Below are 21,613 nucleotides of genomic sequence, written 5' to 3' on the forward strand. Positions count from 1 at the left end.
GATCGTTACTGCATTCTGCTCAACAAGTCGCTTGAAAGCCGGATCGCCCGTCGTCATTGGAAGGAAGGATCCTCATTCTGAGCGTTCCTGACCAGCTACTCCACGTGGTTCCTCGTTGCTGATCTTCTCACATTGGTCGTGAGTCGATATTCTTTAATGGCCCCTCCTGGACTAATCTTCATCTGTGTCTCTCTTAGTAGTTTATAGCTTTGGCGTTCGTGATTCCTCTTTTGTCAAAGTATCGCTCAACACCATTGAACACCATGTCGCGAGATCTCCCTTCAATCCGAACCAATACCCACTCATTTGCACAAGACGCGACAAGATTAAGATCTGTACCTACGCACGAATCTGTTCCCTTCTCTCTTGCAGGTCCCAGAGTTTCCCATCCTTCGAGAGAGCAGCGAAGCTTTGTCAGTCGCGAATATCAAGAATCATGTCCCGAATATGGACAGCCACCCGACGAACCCATCTGGGGGTTGGCTGCTCCTTTACCACGGGTCAAGCGTCGAGGTATGCGGTCTCCAGACACGAGACCAGAGAGAGATGCTACAGACGAGCCAACAAGAGCCCGACGACATGCCCGCGAACCCGCGCTACAACAATCGTCAATAGGGATACAACCAGCATCTCGGACAGAGGCCAGTCCTCACAGACATGGGGAGCAGGAACCTGACGAGCCGCGCTGGAGCACCGCCGATACTCGAATATCTCCTCCTGGGCCAGATCTCCTCCGCCGAGCGACCACCGCCAATGTCTCATCCTATCTCAGTGAGCCGATTGTCCCGCACAATACCGTGCAACAACCGGGCATTCTCAGCGCAGAAACAAGGCGCAAGGAACGCGAGCTGGTTGCTGAGAATATCAGCGCACACGACAAGGCACGTACTTCATCCGCAGAAGGACGGAGAGGAAGCCATGAATCTCAAGGGTCGCATACCCACGCGTACACATCTCCCAGTGGTTCAACGGCCCATGACTCTTCCATAGATCGGACGGGAGATTTGGTGGTCGGACGTGAACTGGAACGGGCGGTGAGGAGTGAATCTGCCATCGAATCAGCGCGGCGGCGACTGCAGCAATTGGCAGATACGGCTGAGTACGAAAGTGGTTTGCGCCAGTGTCCTCCAAACATTGACTGGGAAGAATATCACCCCTCGGGTGACACCCTGGTACAACGGCTCTCGCAATCGGGCGAATATTCTCGGCCGCGATTCTTCAACTTTTGGGGCCCAGTACGACATAAATATCGAAAGCCATTCGCCGAGTTTTTGGGGACCCTGGTTTTTATGACGCTCGGCCTGTCTGGATCCATCGTTCACATGACAGCGGGCAGCGACTACGGAAGTCTGCTGACTGCGTACATGGCATGGGGTTTTGGGGTGATGATGGGCATCTACATTGCAGGTGGCGTCTCTGGCGCTCATCTCAATCCGACGATTTCAGTCGTTCTCTCCATCTTTCGTGGCTTTCCATGGGACCTCTGCTGGAAATATATTGGCGCTCAGTTCCTCGGCAGCATCGCCGCATCTGCACTCGTGTTTGGTCTCTACAGTGACGCCATCAACGAGTACACGGCCTCAGACATTGCTCGCGTTGGACCTGCATTCTACACTCAACCCCGTGGCGGATTGAGTAATGTCGCTGCCTTTTTTAATGAGCTTGTCGCCACCGCAATCGCAGCCGGTTCCGTCCTTGCCTTGGGGGACGACGACAACGCACCGCCGGGAGCAGGCATGCATGCATTCATCATCGCTCTCCTGGTCATGTCCCTTTCCATGGCCTTTTCATACAACACTGGCGCAGCGCTCAACCCTGCGCGGGACTTCGGGCCTCGTTTGATAACGTTTTTTGCAGGCTCTGGTGTCCATGTGTTCACCCGGGATAACTGGTGGTGGATTTGGGGGCCTTGGGTCGCTACGCTCGCTGGTGGGCTTGTTGGTGCAAGCGTTTATGACATTTTCATCTTTAAGGGCGGAGAGTCTCCCATCAACTACCCCACTGGCGCCTTGAGAGCCGAGTTGAATAGCTCATGGAAGGAGATAAGGCAGAAATCAAAGATAGGCAGGGGAAAGGATAGCACTGGAGATGTCAATAAGGAGATTAATCTTGTCGCTTGAAACGAGAGGATGCTGGAAATAGGGTTGAATTCTGCAAGGCAGGTCATTTAGGGCCGCGGGCACAAGCATCGCCCATCCATCTCCCTCCTGTCGCTGCTAATCGAAGCTGACGAGGCTGAATCAGGCCGAATGAGGCTTTATGTTAGCGCCCGCTGTTTCTCCAGGACTTTATTAGCGACAGAGAGGCAACTTTCCCGAAATGGGTTTCCATCTTCACCTGCTAAATGCTGTTTGCGCATCATCTTTCCCCTTCGTCCCTCCGACTAATGCCTTTGGGAGATGGCACTCTGTCTGACAATGGCATTGCGACCACTAATGTCGCTCTTGCCGACGAGGTCGAAGCCTTAAATTCCATTTACGGCTCGGATACTATCACCCTCCAAGAATCCGGGGAACCTTCTTCAGTCACGGGGGTCCTGCGCCTTCCAGGGTCTGAAATATCCCTGCTCATCTCCTTCCCTGCCGAATACCCTGATGCGCCTCCGGAGATATCAAAGACACAGTCGACGGGAGACAGCGGGCGAAAAGGCGAGGGCGAGGTCGCCGTCCACATTCTCCGCGACGTGCTCGCTCGAGTGTGGACTGAGGGTCAGGTGTGTCTGTTCGATTTGGCCGAGGAAGCAGGTCCACTGCTACAGACGCAGCAACATGAGGATGAGCACGGTGATGTTGCGCCGACTCCGGGTGTCGTCGAGCAAAGCACTACGAAGTCGCATAGGTCTGCTGCCTCATCCTTGCACACGCACCACCACCATCATCAGCCACCGGTCCCCCGCGATGGCCACGCCCTCCTCCCTTTCGAGCATGGCTCTGGCTCTGGCTCTGGCTCTGAACCCTCCTCCACGATGAACATGCCCTCTAACGCCGCCGTAGCCTCCTCCATCGACACGTCCACGTATCCTCCTCCGAACTGGTCCCTTTCCGAGGCCCTCACGGTCAACAGATCCACCTTTGTGGCGCGGGCGTGTCCCGTGCGCTCGCTGGACGAGGCGCAGGCCTCCCTCTCGCACCTCCTCGCCTCTAACAAGAAAGTCGCCAGCGCGACGCACAACATCAGCGCCTGGCGCATCCAGTCGACCAACCCGCAGACGGGCGCGGTGATTACGGTCCAGGACTCGGACGATGACGGCGAGACCGCCGCGGGGGGTCGCCTCCTGCATCTGATGCAGCTCATGGACGTGTGGAACTGCATGGTCGTGGTGACCCGGTGGTATGGCGGGGTTAAGCTCGGACCAGACCGGTTTCGCCTCATCAATCAGGTTGCGAGGGAGAGTTTGGTCAAGGGCGGGTTGGTGAAGGAGCATGGAGGAGAGGATAAGGAGTCGGGCAAGGGAAAAGGAGGGGGCAAGGGGAAGGGAAAGAGGTGATACAAGGCAAGTCTGGCTGTCAAGACGTGCTAGAGGAGATTTACTCAGGACTTGGCTACACGAGATACAAGAGGATGACGATGATGGTGTAGATTCCGAGTGTATAGAAAGACAACCCACCGTGATATCGAGGATGTACAGTTTTAGCTGTGGAAGCGGACAGAAAAAAGTTCCAAGAATTGATATTAGATGACGGATTGTCATGCAAAGAGCAGACACGCGCCTTTTCTTCCTGCCTCTGCCATTTCTGTCATGAATCGTGGGTTTGCTCAACCTCACATGCTACGAGTCAAACCCGCCTACCCATATACACACTGTAATTGAGGTTGATTCCATGACAGCATGGTGGCAGTGTTGTGTTGTTGTGTTGTTATATTCATCATTAGATCTAGTTGTACGGAGTACTCGGTATAGGCCATGAGACTACGAACTATGAACCATGGGTCATGCAGGGGCCACAACATCTTTTTTTTCAATTTCGGTCGGTCTGTCAGTTAGTCAGACAGTCAGACAGCTCATCTAGCTACCTAGCCGACTTGGCTGGCTGGCCACTGGATCTTTCTACACCAGGTATGTATCAAGGCATGACCTCCCTTGCTTTGACAGCGGCAGCCCTCCGTCTCGCGCTCTCTGCGGCCCTGCGCATCCTCAGATTTCCCTGGACGTGCTGGACGTCATCCTCGGCCCTCTTGGCCTTGCGCCTGGTGATGAACTCGCTCGGCTGGCCAAAGTCCGGGGTGCCGCCGAGGGTGGCGAAGATGTCGCCGATGTAGTTCGTGGCGGGGATGCCCTTTGCGAAAGTGCTGTTCCAGCCGGCGAGGATGCCGTCGACGACGCGCACGCCGGCGATGTAGATGTTTTGGATGGCGGGCGGGAAGCCGCCCTGGTCGACGTACAGGAGGTTCTGGATCTCGCTGACCGAGGGGGGCGGGCGGTCAAAGTCCGAGGCGGTGCGCATCACGATGACGCGCGAGAAGTCGGTCAGGTTGCGCGCCGCGGCCCGCAGGATCGCTTCCAGGCTCGCGTTGTCTTCCTGCGCCGTCGTGCAGTACACGCCCGACCCGTTGGTCCAGAGCGTCGTCGTGTTCTCAAATGCCTCCGACAGGTGCGTCCCGGAGTAGTACACGTCCGACGTCGCCACGTCGCAGCCCAGCACGCTCGGTCCCCGCGCACCCGCCGCGTAGATGCCCTCGGCCGCGTACTTGGCTCGGTACTCCTTGCTGGCCGCGCTGTCGTTGAGCTTAGCCCCAGTCGCGAAGCTGATGGCCACGTCGCGGAGCGCTTCGTTGACTTCAAAGACCTCGGTACCGTAGATCCTATCGAGCCCATACAGACATAATAGGTTAGTCCCGCAATCATAAATAGATTTTGCATCTCTTGTTATGGATTCTCATGGCAGTGCCCGAGACGTTGCCCTTTTTCTGGAGATTAAAACTCACGTTTCAGGATAATCATCTGGAGCGTCGACACCAAATGGAATGTACCCGGTCGTAAAGTTCGAGGGTATATCTCGCAGATCAAACTCGTATTGCAGCGCAACCTGGACCGCGTACTTGGCAAAGGTCACAGCCCCCAGCGTCGCCACCTTGGGGTTCACGCCCGCAATCCCCGCCACCATAAAGTATGTTTTGGTGAGGTTGAACTTGGGACTGAGCACAAAGGCGCTGATGGTCGAGGCCGCGTTGATCTCGGATTCCCCAGTCACCACCTGACAGACATCGCCTTTGGCAGTGCAGTGGACTTCTGGGAACAGAGGCGAGAGACCCGGCACGGTGATGTTCTGGGCTAGGAGGTCGAACTCCTTGATGCCGTACCAGACCTCCGCCTCGGGGGCAAACATGCTGATGATGACGACCTTTGGGGAGATGGGAGCAGCTCGCTTGACAACATCACGGCGCGTTTCGACTGGGGACGCTGTCGAGGAGGAAATGAGGGCCACCGCTGCAACAAGCAGCTGGCAAACACCGAGAGAACGCATCGTGGACAGATTCGGAGAGCTCCGTCCGCTTGAGCTTCTGGAAAGACACAGGGACAAGCTTTCTTTGCCCGAGCACGCGAGCAAGAGGAGTGAAGAGAAAGGGACTGCGGAAACTCGGCGACAGGGAGGGACGGTACCTACCTTTTGAACCTACGCTCGAAACTTCAAGCTCCCCTCGTTCATCGGCAGCAGCTGCTGGTTTCGTGGACAGAGCAGCTCTCCAAGCGACGTATTCGAACGCGGTAAATCCCACCGGAGACCAGCGGATTGGAGGCGATGACGACGAGATGCAGAGCTTCGGCTGGATAGCTCCCATGCTTGTGTACCTTGCTTTGAAGCTTGTGGCGGCAAACAAGCATTCGGCACAAGCAATTGGCTGTGGGAGCTTGTTCGTTTGTTTTTTTCTGGAAAGATCGGGCCGTTGTTGTTATCTCTGCCAAAGCCGTAGATGGGCAGATGGTTTCCCGGGGTCGAATGAGCGTGGCTCCCATGCAGATCTAACTTAGCTCGGATCAAGTGTGTGCCCGCCACCGTCTCCATCCCACACCGTTATCTCGCAGCAACACGGGTCAGGACCATCCAAGTATGTGTAGGCTCCCACCTGGTACGTGATAAGGAGCGCCCGGTACCGAGTACTCATCTCAGCAACATGTCCGGGTGCGACAGCTTCTTTTGGGGCGAAGTTCGCCTCCATTATGCTGACCAACAAGGCTGAGGAAGCCTCCAGTGGATTAGGTGAAGACAGACTGAAATCAGATACTACTCGGTACGTGGGACCCTGCACTTGAAACTGGAACCCCAAGGGAATGGTGGCTCGGTGGGTATCGATTTGATACCAGGGAACGAAGCTTGCCGGTGTAGTGATGTTAAGTTGGGTGGCTGGCGTGGTTGGATAGGCGAACTGCGATGTTGCTGCAGCCTATCACGTGCTCCAAGTAGCTACGATAAGCTTTTTCTATTTTTCGCCTGATAAACAAAATTCCCTTATCGTAAATGACGTCAACGCATCGCGGGGTGCGAAATCATCCACTTCCCACAATGTGCAGGTACGAGTACTCGACAGGTGTGCACGCGAGCTGACCGTGCAGTCTATATAGTCTATTTCTAAATGGTCCGAAACGAAACGAACCTGCTGCTCTCGGACCCAGCGCAACGGTCCTCCCAAGCCAGGCGAACTCGCAGGACACCTCAAGAGCCAAAGGTCACTAGGGGCAAGAGAAGGAACGTCATAAGATGGAGCCGTAGCCAAAAACAAATTGGCACAAGTTTCATGATGTAGAGCCCGGGAAACTCATGCCCACAAGCACCGCTCGGGCCTCGACATCTCCGTGCGCATAACTCAGCCCGCAAACTCCACCGGGCTCAAGCATCATCTCCAAGTGTGTGTCCAAGTCGAGCTTCAGCCACCTCTTCACAAAGGCGCGGAGGATGTGGCCATGGGCGACGACCACGGCGTCGCAGTTCCGGTCACCCTGCTGCAGTCCTTGCCGGTGGATTGACGTGATCTGCGAAATCAGCCGGTCGAGTCGCTCCGTGACCTGGGGTGGAGTGTGGCCTCCAGGACCCTCGCAGCCGTCCCGCCAGATATCCCAGGGACGTTCTCTGTCCAGGCCTCTAGACTTGCGAAGTTCCTCAATCTGGGGCTGCAGAAGACCTTCGTAGTCCCCGTAGCCCCATTCGGCGATGTCTTCGGTCGTGTGCACCTTCTCCGTAAGCGCGGCGCGTACGCTGGGTCCTTGAACCTGGTCTAGGAATAGTTGAAGCGTCCGTTGCGCGCGCTGTCTTGGACTGCATACAATGTGGGCGACTTTGCTCGGGTCGATCAAGCGTCCAGCACCGAACACCACCGAGGCTGTTTGGCGGACCTTTTCTTCGCCCTCGGGGAGAAGAGGAAGGTCGGTGATGCCCGTGAACCGCCCGTTACGAGACCATTCTGTTTCGCCTGGGGAGGTAATATGCGTGTCAGCTTGTAAATGCGAGCTGTTCGAGAAAGAGTCGGGGTGGGATATAAAAGAGGGGATGATGTCTTACCGTGACGAATGAGAAACAGTCGCGGTGTAGCCGCGTCTTTATCTGACATGGTTTGGGCCACGAGCCGACAAGGCAGATCACCCACAATATCTCTCAACGTCGAGAAATCCTCCAAGGCGCCCTCAGCTATGAGAAATTAGGTGAAACAAAGCGGGATATGGTGTTACACCACCACGCGGATATATCGTCCTCTAGCTCAAGCTAGGTTCCTGACCCTCTTATCAATCAGGCTTAGGTCCTCAGAGGCAACAGGCGGGAACAACCAGCAAAGTGAAAAAATTTCTATCGAGAGTGGCACGTATTAACTATACCCAAACACACTCCATGTGATGGTCCAGTCTATAGTTCAAACTCCAAAACGTGCAAGAAACAAAAAAAAAAAGGGGCAGAAGGAAGGAAAACAAGTCCGAAGCTGGGCGTCGTTGAGACGTTGAATTCAACCCTTTTGGGAATCTGATGGATACATCACTAAGTGCCTGCCTTAGTCAGCTTCCTGTATATCCTGGCTCTTTTGCTCTGGGTTTTACCCTTTTCTTTCCCCCTGGCTAGGTGGTTCATGTGTGTCTTGTTCGTATGGTTAATGCTGGTGTTTGCCCCTATGCGTGAATCATGCTAAGCTTTACACTCGCATCAAAAGGAAGGCCTTCAAGCGAACTTACATTGGTGACATCGGTGTCCCATGGTGGAGGGGAAATAGATACTCGGAGAGACAGAGACAAGCCATCATAACACAAAAGCCCTCATGTGCAAGACAACATCACGACCATGACGGCGATCCCCTGGTGGATATTGATCACCTGTATGTATTGAATGACCCCAGTCTCTACTTTAAAGTGAAGTCACAGAGCCTCTCGATGCCTGTACAAGGATGCCAGGGACCGGGGAGGCCTCCAGTAGGAAGGCATGGCTTAGTTTCCCACACGGAGCCGTGCGTGGCCCGGGCCAGAACGTTCTAGTTACTCGACGGTGATCGGCATCGAGCCCAGACATAAGGGACGGACGAGGTTCTTGGTTACCCAGCAGGGCCGTAAGCCCTAACCACTGCTGTGGCCACTACTCGCATTAAAATAGTAGTCATAGTCCTGTGGCTCTGCCGAGTCCTGGTACGGGACTACAAACGACAAGGGTAAGATGAGGCTTATTCGATCTGCAAGCAACATCCTCGGAACTCTTCTTTGGGCCCTGTTGAGATCCTTTGGCTACAAGTCGGTGCCAGGGTGGAAGAAGCGTCATGATCACGATACCGTCGCCTTCCTATAATTTATGACAATCAACCTCATGTTCTGCTCCAAAATCTGCCTATCTTCGAATTATACTGGCCGATAGAAATGGTCAAGTTCTACCCAGACGATCTGATCCCTCGTCTTCCCCCCATTTCGGATTCAATGCAAAACTGTCCGTGGACTTTTAATCTCCATAAACCGAACCAAATGCATCCCATGCTATGCGTGTTCCAATCAAACCATATTTACCACAGGGTCGTCAAAGTCATAAGAGTCGTTGGAACTGAGGGACAGGAGCCCGGTTACTCAAGTGCTGACGCTTTTATCGATCATCCAAGTTTTCCCGTTGGCCTCCTCTTCAATGACAAAAGCCTCTTTCGCATATTCGTAGATGGATCTATACGGTGGCCAAAGGGATCGCGCCTCGTCTGTGAGTTTGCCAGCTTTGGTTTTGCGAGACGCCTCGGTACTGCTTTTTCCCGTAATCGTGTCATTGCTGCCCTTGCGCCTTGTATCGTATTCGAAGTCTGGGCCCGGAAAGTACGGCGCATTGTATTCACCAAACAGGATTTCGATTCCAGCAAGTTGCTCTCTATATCCGTTGGGGATGGGTACCTTGATCTCGATCCGTTTACTGAAGACATATTTGCACGGTCGATCTAACGCCTTTTCAAATGCCTGACAAACTTGCAACGGGGTGAGCATCTCAAAGGCAAGAGCAATCCTAGAACAAATCCAACTGTTAGACCCAAGTTCTTTGCTCATTTTGCTTACCACCTTGATCCCGTTCAAAAATGGTTATGATCAGCCCGACCCCTGCAAACACCGGAGAAAATATCCGGACAAGAATCCTTGTACAAGGTCTTGACTATTCGGGGCGCCGGGAACGAACCATGTGACCCAGGATCGAGGGTTGTTGTAGAGGAGAAACTCGCGGTTACGTACCTGTGTCCATTCCATTTACCGGGTCCGTCCTTGAAAATCTGCAAGACCGCTGGCCCAACATCGTGCTCGGCATCTAGCCAGGGCAATTTGGTGTCGGGATGGAAAGGTGCTCGCCATTCCAGAGTTCCATCGTCCTTGAAGTCCATGCAGAACAATGGGTATGGCAGACTGGTGAAATTGTTGTTGTAGATTCCTGCATAGACAAAGGTCGCAGGGAGTCCAAGCTGCCGAATGTAATTTTCCACCGTGAACTTGCACGCCCACTGGGGAAGTGCCGGCCAACGTGGATTGTGGATTGAATGATCGGGCATGCTGCTGTATATGAAGTGCTGTATGTTGCGCTTCTTAGCCGCATTGGCCAGTGCCTTGCCGATTTTGATCTCATCGCCGCCCAAAGGGTTGGTGTTTATAAAGGCAATCTGAGCACCTTCAAACACAGTGTCGATGAGGACCTGGTTGTTCAGCAAGGGTCCCTCGAACAACCTGACATTGGGTAAGTCGGCGAGCTCCTCAGCCACCAGGCCTTTCAATGAATGGACATGGGCCCTGACGGCATAGCCGACAGCTGCGACTGCCCGAATGACCGACGCAGCCTGACGACCTGTACCGTTGACAATTGCTATGGTCTTGAGTCTATTGGGCATGTGGCGAATATCTGCCTCTAGGGGTCAAGACAGTCAACGCCTGAAGGGAAAAAAATTTGGTTGGGCTGGTGAACTTTGTGAGAGTCGGCGCGAAGAGGATTGTGGCCGTCGAAAGGATCAAGCGCGCATCAAAGATTTCTGCGTTGCCAACGCCGTTGTCGATAAGATCAAGATAGAATGCCAAAGGGAAAAGGGCAAAAATGGACCACACCGTGCTTTTCAGAAATGGTTTTGGGTATCATGCGATTAGAGGACAACCAGAGAGACATATTCCACCATAAAGGGCAAGGGAGTCACAGGGGCCTCCGTGCCGTAAATCGGTCCCATTATTCGAGGACCCTTTGGGTGCGCAAATTCTGCGACGGTGTGTGAAAAGGTCTATGACCGCCAAACCTGATGCAGCTTATCCTTTACGTAACCGGGAGTGAAAATGTGCCAGCGGGGTGCTGGGTCCATGCTGAGCACGACATTAGGACGGACCTGAGTGCCCGCCCGTAAGGGAGAACCCGATTCCATCATTTCTCTTTGAAATAGATCAATTTGTTGGGGGGTAGTACAACGACGCCGCAAAGGGTGACGAGGGAGTTGAGAGCCGACTTCCGCTATACCGCCAGACACTCCTGGCAAATGAAATGCGGGGGGCGTTACCAGGTGCTGCCAAAAGGCGGGGGAGAAGAGTGGCAACCAGGATAGTCAGAATAAGTCAGGGTAGCCAAAGGCGTCCTGGGTTTCCCATGTCCCAAGCTGGGTCGCTGGGTTCGCCTCGCCTAGGTGGGATAGTAGTGGTCGAGGTCGCCGTCAGTGGCGCCTTGATCCGAAGACCTAGGGTTCCCTTAGTGACCATGCCATTCGAGATGAAGCAGGAGGTCGGTGGGTGTTGTAGGCATGACTTGGATGGCTCCAAGTGTTCCAATCCCACTCCGGTTTCGAGGACAAACATAAGCCGCCGTTGGCGGGTACCAAAACTTAGACGTGTCAATCTCGACCCGGGCACCTCCGCGGCCCCATCATTGTAGGACTTTTGCAAGCCCATCAAGCAATGTCGTGAGTCTTGGGAATCGCACAATTGGGTTGCTCGATGTGCTCATGGCTGGCCATCTCCTGTTCTAGCGAGCGCAAGGAGTAGCGTCCTGTATTGCCACGAGGCGTGGATGGATGGCAGCAAACAAGTCCAGATCATCTGGCATTGCTTTCCAGAGGCGACTTCGGACCTAGGTGTCCTTAGCACCCGGTAGCATAGAATCGGCGACCAATCGTGCACACCAACCAGGGGGCTCTGACGGAAAGCCATGTGCCAGAATGGCTGGAGACTCGGAAACCCAACGCCCAGTTGGAACCAGCCCTTTCTCCAGGTCCGTTAGGGCACTTCTAGGCCTGCCTGTTTCCACACCTCTGGTCTTTGGCTCGCGTGGAGTCTGGCCGTCTCCAATTCTTCGGCATGGAGATGTCCGCCTGCTTGTCTTAAAAGCATTACGTGTGGTAACAATCCAGCATTGGCGGCCAGGAAGAGAGGTGTCCTGCCTGATCCGGTGTGGTTGCGTAGGTGTACCCTGTAAAAAGATTGTGTTAGCCATTATCAATATGAACACCATCACCCGACAATGACTTGTCCTAAACTTACGAGGCACCCAGCGAGAGGAGATGCCGAAGGATCGCAATATTCGGCCCAGTCGCCGCAAGATGGACGGGTGTGTTTCCGGAGTAGTCGGCTCGGTTGATCAGTTGATTGTCGTTTCGTAGCAGGTCCTTCACCTTCTCGATATCTCCACTGGCAATTGCGTAGGCAATAGCTGTGAGTTGAGCGACCGGGGATGATAACTCGCCTGTCGGATGTTTGAAAATGGTACCCGCATGCTCCGAAAGTTCACCACGAATTGATGTTGCCATATCTTTAGCCACCGACTCTGGTGACGCTCCTGGGAGGGCCAGCAGGTAAGACAGCTTGGTCAAAGCTGCTTCAGTGGTCATATCCCCTCCTGCAACAACGCCAGCACGGCCAAGGACCATCCCGGGTGCATAGAGCGGGTTGACACTGCCAGTCAGACACTGAGTGACGTTCACAATCACAATGCCACGTTGAACAGCGTCAGAGATGACCTGGGTCAATTTGTTGTCGTGCCCACTGGGGGCATTGCCTGCGCCAAACGTCTCCAGCACAAGACCACGAAGTCCTTCGGTCCGCAGAACTGCCTCCACCATTTTCGGTTTGATGCCAGGAAAAATGCGCAAACAGGCCACATGGTGTATCTCGAGGTCTGATTGAACGCTGAAGGCTTCAAGGGAAGTCGACCTTTTGACCGAGTTCCATTCGACGTGAGTACCTACTGCAGTGATCTTGGCCAATGGAGGAAAGTTCGGAGATGCAAATGCATCAAATGCGCTTGCTGAAACCTTTGTAGTTCGATTACCCCGAAACAGGGTCGAGTTGAAGCAAAGGCACACCTCGGGGATCATAAAGTGCCCGGCAATATCCAGAGAATCAAGTAGATTCTCCAGAGCATCGTTTTTACGCTCCGAGAAGGGCACCTGGGATCCTTTGGGGAAAAGGTCAGCTTCGTCCACTCGTGGTTTTGCTAAAAGCGCATCTTGACAATGGGCATCGAAGCCATGGCCAACTTCTCACAGCGACTCGTCGCCGGTAACACCTCAAGAGAGCTGTGTTAGACAGATGTTCTGGACCAAAAATTCCGTCACACAGCGAGATCGCCTGTAACTCCACTTACCCGTAAGTATGACAGGCTTGCCCAAGTTCTGCAACATGAAACTGAGAGCTGAACAGGTGTAGGCGAGACTGTCTGTGCCGTGAAGAACGACAAAGCCATCAAACAACTTGTAGTTGCGATATATCGCTTGCGCAATCTCCGCCCATCCCTTGCTGTCTATGGACGACGAGTCGAGAAGTGGTTCGAACTCTAGGACAGCATATCTGTGCGAGTATTAGCGATGCCTCAGTCCTCATCTTTTGACCGAGCGGAATTATAAGGTCCTATGCAACAAGGCTCTGGGATTTTGAAGGGTGCTGACTTTCCTGACACGTTTCCCGTACACGCTTGTTGGTGTCCGCAGACTCTGGAACTCGCCCAGCCCATCGAGTCCATCGTGAAACCTCACGGTCATGGGTTCATGGATCTCTCCGTCGTTGAATTCCGGTCGGGGTGCCATGCATCTTTCCAGAAAGTTTCGAGCCGGGATGAGACCATTAGGAGATCTTTGCATGGAGATCGTGCCTCCGGTCATGATTATCAGAACCCGAGCCTCGGGAACATGAGACGAAGACATGTTGCTCATCACTAAGGGCAGATCAATTTTGGGACGGGACAATCAAATTTGTTGCACGTACTTCGCGTGAGAGCCAGTTCACCATCCCTCTCTATTGACGGTTAGACAAGTACACAGACGTGACGGCCACGAGACTTACCGGCTGTGGTCATGGCAGTCACATCCATTTTCTTCCAAAAGAGACTTTGTCTCCTTAACTCTCACCTCTTACAAATTTTCCCGCCTTCCCAGGTTTTCGGTGCCTGAGAAAAATTTCTTTTGGTTGTCAAGCAACCCTGGGGCATGCACTAAGTACTCCGAACCCCTGGTTGACCTCGCAGGGTAAAGCTTCAGGCAGCTCGCCTACCAGCGGCTATCAGCGAGGATCTTCGGTACGCCAAGTACAAGGCTTTGGGGAGCTTTTCGATTGGAGGTCACGGAGATCCTTCCACAATGGTGTGTGCTTTGGTGCGGTCCCGGTCCTGATTCTGTTGGTTTCTCTGTAGGACACAGAGATTTCTCGACGAGAATAATCCTTGTAGATATCGGCAGAACCTGGTGTCCGGGTCACCCTCTGACATCCACCATGTTGTTCTTGATCAATGCACCATCTTTGCCCAATTTAGCGCAGCTCGCCGGAACTAAAGGACTTTAGCTCAGCGATTCTTTTTGCACCTCTTTCTCCTCCACAGTCCGGGTCAAGCGCGAGAGTGCCGTGGCAACGGCAGAAGTCGAAGTAATGATTGTTTGTGATCCCGACTGAGGCAATCACCCTTAGGATTATGGCCAGAGTTCGCACACCTACCCTCTTGCTAGAGACGTAAGGGATGGTGTCGCCTCGTTCACACGCGTACATTCCGGCTAGCCGTGGCATGTCAAGGGAGCATCGTGATTGACGCTGGAGGCGATTTGAACCTACCCCTTCCAATCGAAGCTGACTTTTCGCATCTTCATCCGGTGCATGGTACCTCGGCGGAGATTAGCAGGCGGCAACGTGCAGCAACCATGACAAAGACATGCCATGCCACGCGTGCGACCAACAACAAAATGAACGGTAGCTGAAGTCTGATCGGCAGGACCTTCTCCTGCATTGCCATTGCATTGCATTGCCGCTCGTGCAGGAAGATGGAAGGCAGCCAGCAGGAATTGGGATCTCAGCTAGGCACTCAACCATGGTTCTGCCACAGCCGCAGACCTTCAGGTTGGGCCTTGTAAGCGACGGAGATGGAGCGAATGGAGACAGGTGCAAACGAATGACCCCATCTGTAAGATGAGCAGAGGAAATTGGTGAAGCGGTCTTTGTTGACCATGGTCCTATTGTGTTCATTGCAGTCTTCTTGTCCTTGTGGATTTATTGCGCATTGCCTCCCGTTGTTTTTGTGTGCTTGTGTGTCTCGCATGCACGTCCTCTCCTTTGCGATACTGACGACTTGTGCCTTCAGAGAGCTGTCGAGAAGATACATACACTGGACAAGGTGGTGCCGCTGGCTGATTGAAGCAGTCTGTTGATCTATTCCTGCCCGACAGTGGTCGGTGGCCATACACGACACTTCCTGGTTCTTCAAAACACCTGATATCGTTTGCGGTGATGGCCTGTGTGTAAGAAGGATAGGGGTTCGACCAAGCCGGCGACAGGGAGATCGCGTGTCAGTGGGAGCGCACTGGCCAGCTGAGGTAGACAGTCTAGGACAAGGCTGCGGTCGGCAGAGTCGACTTTTGCGCCGCAGGTCGGTTTAGTAGCGGCATCCAAAAAGCGGCGAGGGGGTCAAGCAAGTACGGTATTTGAGTCGATTGGGGGAGGTCAACAGTGAGGTGAGGTGAAGTGAAGGTCGACCGTGAACAGCCAAGAAGCAAATTGTATGCCTCACCCAGCAATTTACAGTGGTAAGTCCGTGAAAGCGCCTTCCTCTCGGATGCATGTGAGCGCTGACTTTGTCTCTTGACTCTCTATCATCCGCCTCAGACTCGCCTTTTGCGTCCATTCCTTCATCCCAACGACCTCAGTTTGCCCTTTGTCTGCCGGCATCCCACGCTCCTTTTTATCAATCAGTCCATCATTATTCTTCCCTCCTTACACTCTTCGTTCATTACTCCTCCAACCTCCATCCTTTCAGCCGATCTCTCTTCTCTTCGACAACTTCAATCAAGACCTTACCGTGATAACCAATTCCTCATTCACGCTCCCAGCGCAAAACAACAACAACCGTCACCATGGCCGTCACCAAAGTCGCGCTCAAATTTCAAGCCCTTATCCTCGCGCTTCTTCTTTTCATGTCCCCGCCAACCCATGCCTTCTTTCGTCATCTATGTCACGGCGAACTAGGAAATGGTCGTGTCGACCCCATCATGGCCCCCGGTAGCCCCGCTCAACATCTTCATGTTCTCTTTGGCGCTTCAAGTGAGTTTCACCTCACCTTGTTACCCAACAAACAAAAATATATATCAATTACTGACCCATTCCCAGATATGGGACTTGATCCTTCTCTTGGTGATCTCCTTGCCTCCAACTGTACCAGCTGCTCCATCCTCCAAGACCACTCTGTCTACTGGAGTCCACGGATGTACTTTCAACATGCAAACGGCACATTTGAGATGGTCCCAACTGCTGGCGGATTGACTGCGTAATGAAACCACTCCCCTCCAACCCTGATCAACACGCTGACAGCTCGCAGATACTACTTCACCGAGCCATCTCCAAATGAGCCGAGTCCTGTGGTTGCCTTTCCTCAGAACTTTCGCATGATCGCTGGGAACTCTCTGAAGCGCGCCTTTTACGGACCGGACCCAGACCCGCCAATGTCTCTCTGGAACGATAGTGACAAAACTCAACAAGCACTTATGGAGAAAGCCCTCGGCTTCAATTGTCTCAACTACAACCTTCCTGCGGAAGGCGCACGAGAATATCACTATCTCCGCAACAAGACTTTCCTCGACGCGACGTGTGCAGACGGAGTGCGCGCGGAACTCATGTTCCCGTCATGCTGGAATGGAAAAGATCTGGACAGTGCCAATCACACAACTCACGTTGCGTACCCAGATGAAATCCAAAATGGGAGATGTCCAGAAGGGTATCCCGTACACTTGCCCGCCTTATTCTACGAAACAATCTATCAAACAAACCTTTTCAAAGGCATCGATGGAGAGTTTACGTTTGCGAACGGTGATCCTACCGGGTACGGCTACCATGGAGATTTCATGTGCGCTTGGGATGAAGGTGTGTTGCAAAGTGCCATCGACGACCCAGCCTGCAATCTTCCGACGGGGACTTCAGGTAACCAAGACGACTGTCCAATCTTCAAGCTCCAAAAGCCAGATGATGGTACACAATGCAAGATGGAGGTCCCTGAGATGCTTCAAAATGAGCAAATCAACTTTGTCCAAGAGCTGCCTGGTAAGGTACGAGTTCAGGCCGGTCCTGCGCCTGCGACAATGGGACCAATCCCTGGGGCCGTCACACCAACTCAAGTCTCTTCATCATTCGGAAACGCCACCATGTCAGCGCCCGCAGGGCAAACTGCTGGATCCACGGCTTCGCCTGCTGTCACCTCGTTGACAACTCCACACACCACCAACAGTCGTTACACAACCACGACTAGCTATATGAGCAACGGTGTTATGGTGAAATTGATCCTGGTTGAGGAAGTTGTCACAGTTACCTTGACCGACATTGCCAGTCCTGCCACGACCTATCACAAACGTCACGCACACCACCATCTCCGCAGAAGCGGAAGAGATCGGCTGTAATGGGTGGTTATATGTGATTATAGCCCTTCTGCCCAGGCGGCTCTTATTTGGGTATCCAGACAACCCCTAAATCATGTCTTGGAAATATTCTTCAAATGAAGATGGTGGACAATCCACCATGCTGCCCGGTGCAGCTACGAGATGCATGACGATGAAATGAAGGTGAACGCGATATGCTGGTGGTGAGCTAGGGTGCTTCTACATAGGGACAAATCCGAAAGAGAGGTGTGGTTTGTAAAGTCCTTTTGATAGCTGATGATGGGCCAAACATGGAATGCAATGATGTGATGAACTTTGTATCAGCGATGTGACTGCGAGGGTTATTTGAGGGACAATGACGGGTAGGTTTCCTCCTGTACTTTGTGTACTCTACTAGCTTTAGCTGGATCCCGTACCATCACAAGCTGTACCCGTACTTTAGCTGGATAGCGTTGAGCAGAATCAATCAGATAGCTGAGAAACAATCATTGTCGAGAGTTGAGAATTTCATAATTTCCTCACCGCAGGTACTCGGTACTGATGGCATCCCCGTCCACGTCACAGCCTCGCAGCGGTGAATTTGTGGTGGCGAGGCTGTGACTTGGCGGCGTATCGGAAAAATAGCGCAGATTTACCCGAGCCTGCCGACAATCACATGACCAGCCTTTATATCACCTCCCAGCTCTCCTGCGACTCTCCTTCTCCTCCATCTATTGCAGCAGGGAACTCTACCTCGTGGCCACTGATCACGAAGAAAGACTGGTCTACATCGATCAGGGTGAGCCTGCGAAGTAGGCTAAAATTATAGGGCCACCGTCACCCTGACCGAGCGTTTAGAAATCCATGTCATCATCGACCACCACCATGTCGACATCGACCAGGAAGACCGCGGGGGACATTATCGCCTCTGCGTCGCGGCCCAGCAAGGGCGCATCCCAAGAGGACCAACACCGCCACGACTACCGCAAGAACCTGTGGTGCGAGACCCAGTGGACGAACCTGAGCATGCAGGCCAAGAAGAATCACGACCTGCCCACGCTGCCTTACTTTGATCCCGAGACCATGCTGCTGAGCAAGGAGGTCAACGCGCGGTTGTGGACCCAGTTGGTAAGTGCATCTTGTGTCTTATGTCTTCACTTCTCATCAGTCGCACGCAATTCGGGTGTTTCGTGTCGTGTCGTGGCGTGCTGTTTCTTGTGGTGTGGTGTTTTCCACTTCCCTCTCTGCCTGTCAACCTTCTGGAGCAATCATTCTTTGTGGGGCGGCCGTTTTTGCTGCGCTCCAACATGGCAATTTACAGGACACCTGTGAGAAAGAAGTTACGGCACTTTTTTCCCTCCAAGGATTTGTTCCCGGTCTCCACTGATCAACTGGATCGTGTCCCGGATTTCTTGTTTCAGTTTCTGACCTCCTCCCCAAAAACAGTGTCGATTATGGGACTTCCTGGGCCCCGACCGCGCTCCGTACGCCACGCCCATCATGATCGAGGGCGGAGAAGTCAAGTGGCATTCGTTCCTGAACGGGAGCCAGGGCGACGAGGCAGAGATCTACGACAAGAACGTCGACGCGTTCATGAGTCAAAACCGGCGACCTGGTGATTACGATGGATGAATTCATGAGAAATCCAAACATGAGCTGGATGGGAGGGTTGACTGTAGGCGTTGTTGCCGCCAGAGATACGGGACTGGCGAGCGGTACGGAGTCTAATTTTGGGTGGGAGTTCTGCTTCTTGACATTCTGTTTCAAACCCTACAAAATTGCCAGGGAAATCAAACTACACACGCGCCTTGAAAATACGTTTCTTTCATCTCACTCTTCAACGACCGCTCCTGTTGACGATGATGATAATGGTGATAGCGACAACGCCGATAGAACCCACTGTCCCTGTGGTGATCCCACCAGCTCTCCCAACCCGAACCGGCAGCTTATGTGCACACACACACACACACACACACACACACTCTCTCTCTCTCTCTCTCTCTCTCTCTCTCTCTCTCTCTCTCTCTCTCTTGCGGAACGAGAATGTGCCGAAGTGAATGAATGAATGGATGAATGAATGGTGAAACCAAACCTCGGGACCATGTTGTCTCTTGACACTTGTTATTGTCGCCTCTGAGCGCTAAACGCTAAACGCTACACGCTGAATGCTGAATGCTGACCACTTGAGCCAGGATGCAAGGTATGCTCATAACATTTTTCTTCTAAAATCAACCAAATTGACTGATTGACTTCCGGTGATCCACTAATACGCTCCGTAGTCGCTCATCGAACTGGCATATCGAACCGTTCGTCCCATGGATGTACACTTCCATACCCTCCAGCTCTCTACCCACAAAACCTTCATTCGTGACGCGGAGTTTTCGGTGCCTCGACATACCACGAGTCGTCGCTCGGAAGCGTGACCTCAACCGTGCAGGCGCGCAGACTCGGTCGAGGCAATTCCTTGTCACTGGCCGCCGCCTCCTCCGCCGCCCCCGAACGTGGCCAGAACGTGTCGAGAGCCTGCAGGAGAATTTCGGAATTGTGAAAGGGGAAGACACCGCGGTGACAGACATATTCCTCGAGCTCGTGCAGGATGCCGCTGGTATCGCTCTTGGGACAGCACAAGAGTCTGGTCTCATCGTCCGAATGTAGAAAAGTGCCTTGCATGGAGAAATGGTCCAGCTGGGTCTCTTTGTTGAGGAACGAGATCAGCTTCAGCACCACGGCCAGGATCCCTGGACTAGATGTGCCGGTGCTGCTGAGACGCATGTTGATGATGGTGAGGGACCGCAGTGGCTGGGAGTGTCGGGTGATGAAATTGCACAGCTCGTTCAGGCGGACGGCAGTGTTTTCGAGAGTGAGGGTGGTCAAGCTGGGCAGATCAGGAACTTCAGGATGTGGACAACGCAGCAGCAAGCTCGACATCCTTGTCCATGCATAGCGGCGAATGGATTGACTTCCCTGAGGCTCTATAAGCAGCTCGTCGAACCCGAGCCACAAGTGTTCGGTCGCAAGCAGGTATGTTCCAAGTTCCTTCAGGTATCTGGTCAAGCCTTTCCTCCAATGAGCGCTGGTCGGTTTGAGCGGGCACGGCTGTCGATCCAAGCTGTTGATCTCGAACGTGAGCTCAAAGCGCGTGACGCTCTTGAGAAGGGCCCCTGCGTGTCGGATTTCCATGCAGTTCCAAAACTCCCACCAGTAGACTGACGAAAATCCGATCGACAGGGGCTTCAAACCCCGGCACTTCAGCAGGACTGAGTGCATCAGCAGAAAGTGTGTTCCGCCGCTCAGTGTTCTTACACCCGTCCGTCTCAACAGATCAGAGTGCTCGTCTAGGAGAAAGTTTCCTTCCTCGGTTCGAGTCAGTCTGCCACCATGGACGAAGCATTGGAGCCGCGGGAATTTCTTGAGCGCAATTACCACCAGAGGAGGTGCTTCATTAAGGAAGCGCCCCTGGGCGTCGAGCTCGTCTTCATATGCCTGGGAGAGTACGACAGCGAGTGACGCTGCGTCGAGGGGAGGCAGTCTCTGGAGACGTTCTGACAAGTGACCGGCCTGGAGGTATTCGTCGAAGGGCACTTTTTTGAGATAGTGTCGGTGGATCTCGAGGGTGCGCACTTGACTGGCGAGGTCAGGCCGCGCTGCCACTTTGGACAACCGGTCGACGCTGTTCATACTGGGTGAAAGGCAGAGTGTTTGGAACAGAACCCGCGTGGCTGCCAGGCTTGTACACTTGTCGAGGAGGCGGCAGGACTTCAAGTCGATCCGTGTCAGTCGTCCCATGATGTTCGACTTGATCTCCAGAGGTAATCGGGCCCATGGTGCCATTGAAGAGGAGTCCATTTCGGCAAGTAATATCTGAAGAACTGTTCAAAGTCTTTCGGAGGTCGTCGTGGCTGATGGAGATAAGTAGGTAGGAAGCAGGAGGATGTCGCTGTGAAACTGTGCCACAGCATTGTGTTGATTTCAAGAAACGATGGTGAAGCAGGCAAACACTGCATCGACATTGTGTGATTGCAAACACCGAACATATGACACTGTGCGCATGTCGGCAGCCGTCTTCAATCCTTTATAGACGTCATTGCTGCGCACGAGGTGGCCGTTGTTTGAGGCACGAATCTGTTTGTAGTTGTTGAGAGTTAGGCTCTCACTGTCACCAACCAAGGATTAGAAGGACAGCCACGCATGAAAGGTGCCTTTGAGGGAACTAGCCAACAGGCTCTCTGTTATCATTCAGGAAGACTCCCCGATCGCAATCGACCCCTTCTGATATGTACAAGTCAAACCAGTTTCCTCCATCCCTGCCCGCCTGCGCCCTCCTCCCCCTCCTCCCCCCCCCCCC

At 53.4% G+C, this 21,613-nt stretch overlaps 9 protein-coding genes across 9 annotated transcripts; 4 read left to right on the plus strand and 5 right to left on the minus strand.

The window, feature by feature from the left end:
* Window positions 1-263: 263 nt before the first annotated feature.
* Window positions 264-2,120, plus strand: AYO20_09162 (hypothetical protein; the record flags this gene model as incomplete). Its single annotated transcript, XM_022647433.1, has 1 exon — window positions 264-2,120. The coding sequence occupies one exon, from the start codon at window positions 264-266 to the stop codon at window positions 2,118-2,120; it is 1,857 nt and encodes a 618-aa protein (XP_022496623.1).
* Window positions 2,121-2,386: 266 nt separating this feature from the next.
* On the plus strand, window positions 2,387-3,487 carry AYO20_09163 (hypothetical protein; the record flags this gene model as incomplete). Its single annotated transcript, XM_022647434.1, has 1 exon — window positions 2,387-3,487. The coding sequence occupies one exon, from the start codon at window positions 2,387-2,389 to the stop codon at window positions 3,485-3,487; it is 1,101 nt and encodes a 366-aa protein (XP_022496624.1).
* A 577-nt stretch (window positions 3,488-4,064) lies between these two features.
* On the minus strand, window positions 4,065-5,781 carry AYO20_09164 (hypothetical protein; the record flags this gene model as incomplete). The annotated part of the gene is made up of 3 exons (XM_022647435.1): window positions 4,065-4,803; window positions 4,927-5,441; window positions 5,620-5,781. The coding sequence occupies 3 exons, from the start codon at window positions 5,779-5,781 to the stop codon at window positions 4,065-4,067; spliced, it is 1,416 nt and encodes a 471-aa protein (XP_022496625.1).
* A 952-nt stretch (window positions 5,782-6,733) lies between these two features.
* AYO20_09165 (hypothetical protein) lies at window positions 6,734-7,545 on the minus strand (the record flags this gene model as incomplete). Its single annotated transcript, XM_022647436.1, has 3 exons — window positions 6,734-7,207; window positions 7,262-7,407; window positions 7,497-7,545. The coding sequence occupies 3 exons, from the start codon at window positions 7,543-7,545 to the stop codon at window positions 6,734-6,736; spliced, it is 669 nt and encodes a 222-aa protein (XP_022496626.1).
* A 1,480-nt stretch (window positions 7,546-9,025) lies between these two features.
* On the minus strand, window positions 9,026-10,308 carry AYO20_09166 (hypothetical protein; the record flags this gene model as incomplete). The annotated part of the gene is made up of 2 exons (XM_022647437.1): window positions 9,026-9,443; window positions 9,665-10,308. The coding sequence occupies 2 exons, from the start codon at window positions 10,306-10,308 to the stop codon at window positions 9,026-9,028; spliced, it is 1,062 nt and encodes a 353-aa protein (XP_022496627.1).
* A 1,357-nt stretch (window positions 10,309-11,665) lies between these two features.
* Window positions 11,666-13,754, minus strand: AYO20_09167 (hypothetical protein; the record flags this gene model as incomplete). Its single annotated transcript, XM_022647438.1, has 6 exons — window positions 11,666-11,858; window positions 11,930-12,842; window positions 13,032-13,234; window positions 13,355-13,598; window positions 13,649-13,678; window positions 13,727-13,754. The coding sequence occupies 6 exons, from the start codon at window positions 13,752-13,754 to the stop codon at window positions 11,666-11,668; spliced, it is 1,611 nt and encodes a 536-aa protein (XP_022496628.1).
* Window positions 13,755-15,777: 2,023 nt separating this feature from the next.
* AYO20_09168 (hypothetical protein) lies at window positions 15,778-17,310 on the plus strand (the record flags this gene model as incomplete). Its single annotated transcript, XM_022647439.1, has 3 exons — window positions 15,778-15,964; window positions 16,031-16,187; window positions 16,239-17,310. The coding sequence occupies 3 exons, from the start codon at window positions 15,778-15,780 to the stop codon at window positions 17,308-17,310; spliced, it is 1,416 nt and encodes a 471-aa protein (XP_022496629.1).
* Window positions 17,311-18,153: 843 nt separating this feature from the next.
* On the plus strand, window positions 18,154-18,900 carry AYO20_09169 (hypothetical protein; the record flags this gene model as incomplete). The annotated part of the gene is made up of 2 exons (XM_022647440.1): window positions 18,154-18,396; window positions 18,715-18,900. The coding sequence occupies 2 exons, from the start codon at window positions 18,154-18,156 to the stop codon at window positions 18,898-18,900; spliced, it is 429 nt and encodes a 142-aa protein (XP_022496630.1).
* Window positions 18,901-19,629: 729 nt separating this feature from the next.
* AYO20_09170 (hypothetical protein) lies at window positions 19,630-21,091 on the minus strand (the record flags this gene model as incomplete). Its single annotated transcript, XM_022647441.1, has 2 exons — window positions 19,630-20,947; window positions 21,003-21,091. 2 exons carry the CDS (start codon window positions 21,089-21,091, stop codon window positions 19,630-19,632), a joined length of 1,407 nt encoding a protein of 468 aa, XP_022496631.1.
* Window positions 21,092-21,613: the final 522 nt, after the last annotated feature.

The sequence above is a fragment of the Fonsecaea nubica genome (genome assembly GCF_001646965.1).
Source record: "Fonsecaea nubica strain CBS 269.64 chromosome Unknown Scaff81, whole genome shotgun sequence".
Classification (NCBI taxonomy): domain Eukaryota; kingdom Fungi; phylum Ascomycota; class Eurotiomycetes; order Chaetothyriales; family Herpotrichiellaceae; genus Fonsecaea; species Fonsecaea nubica.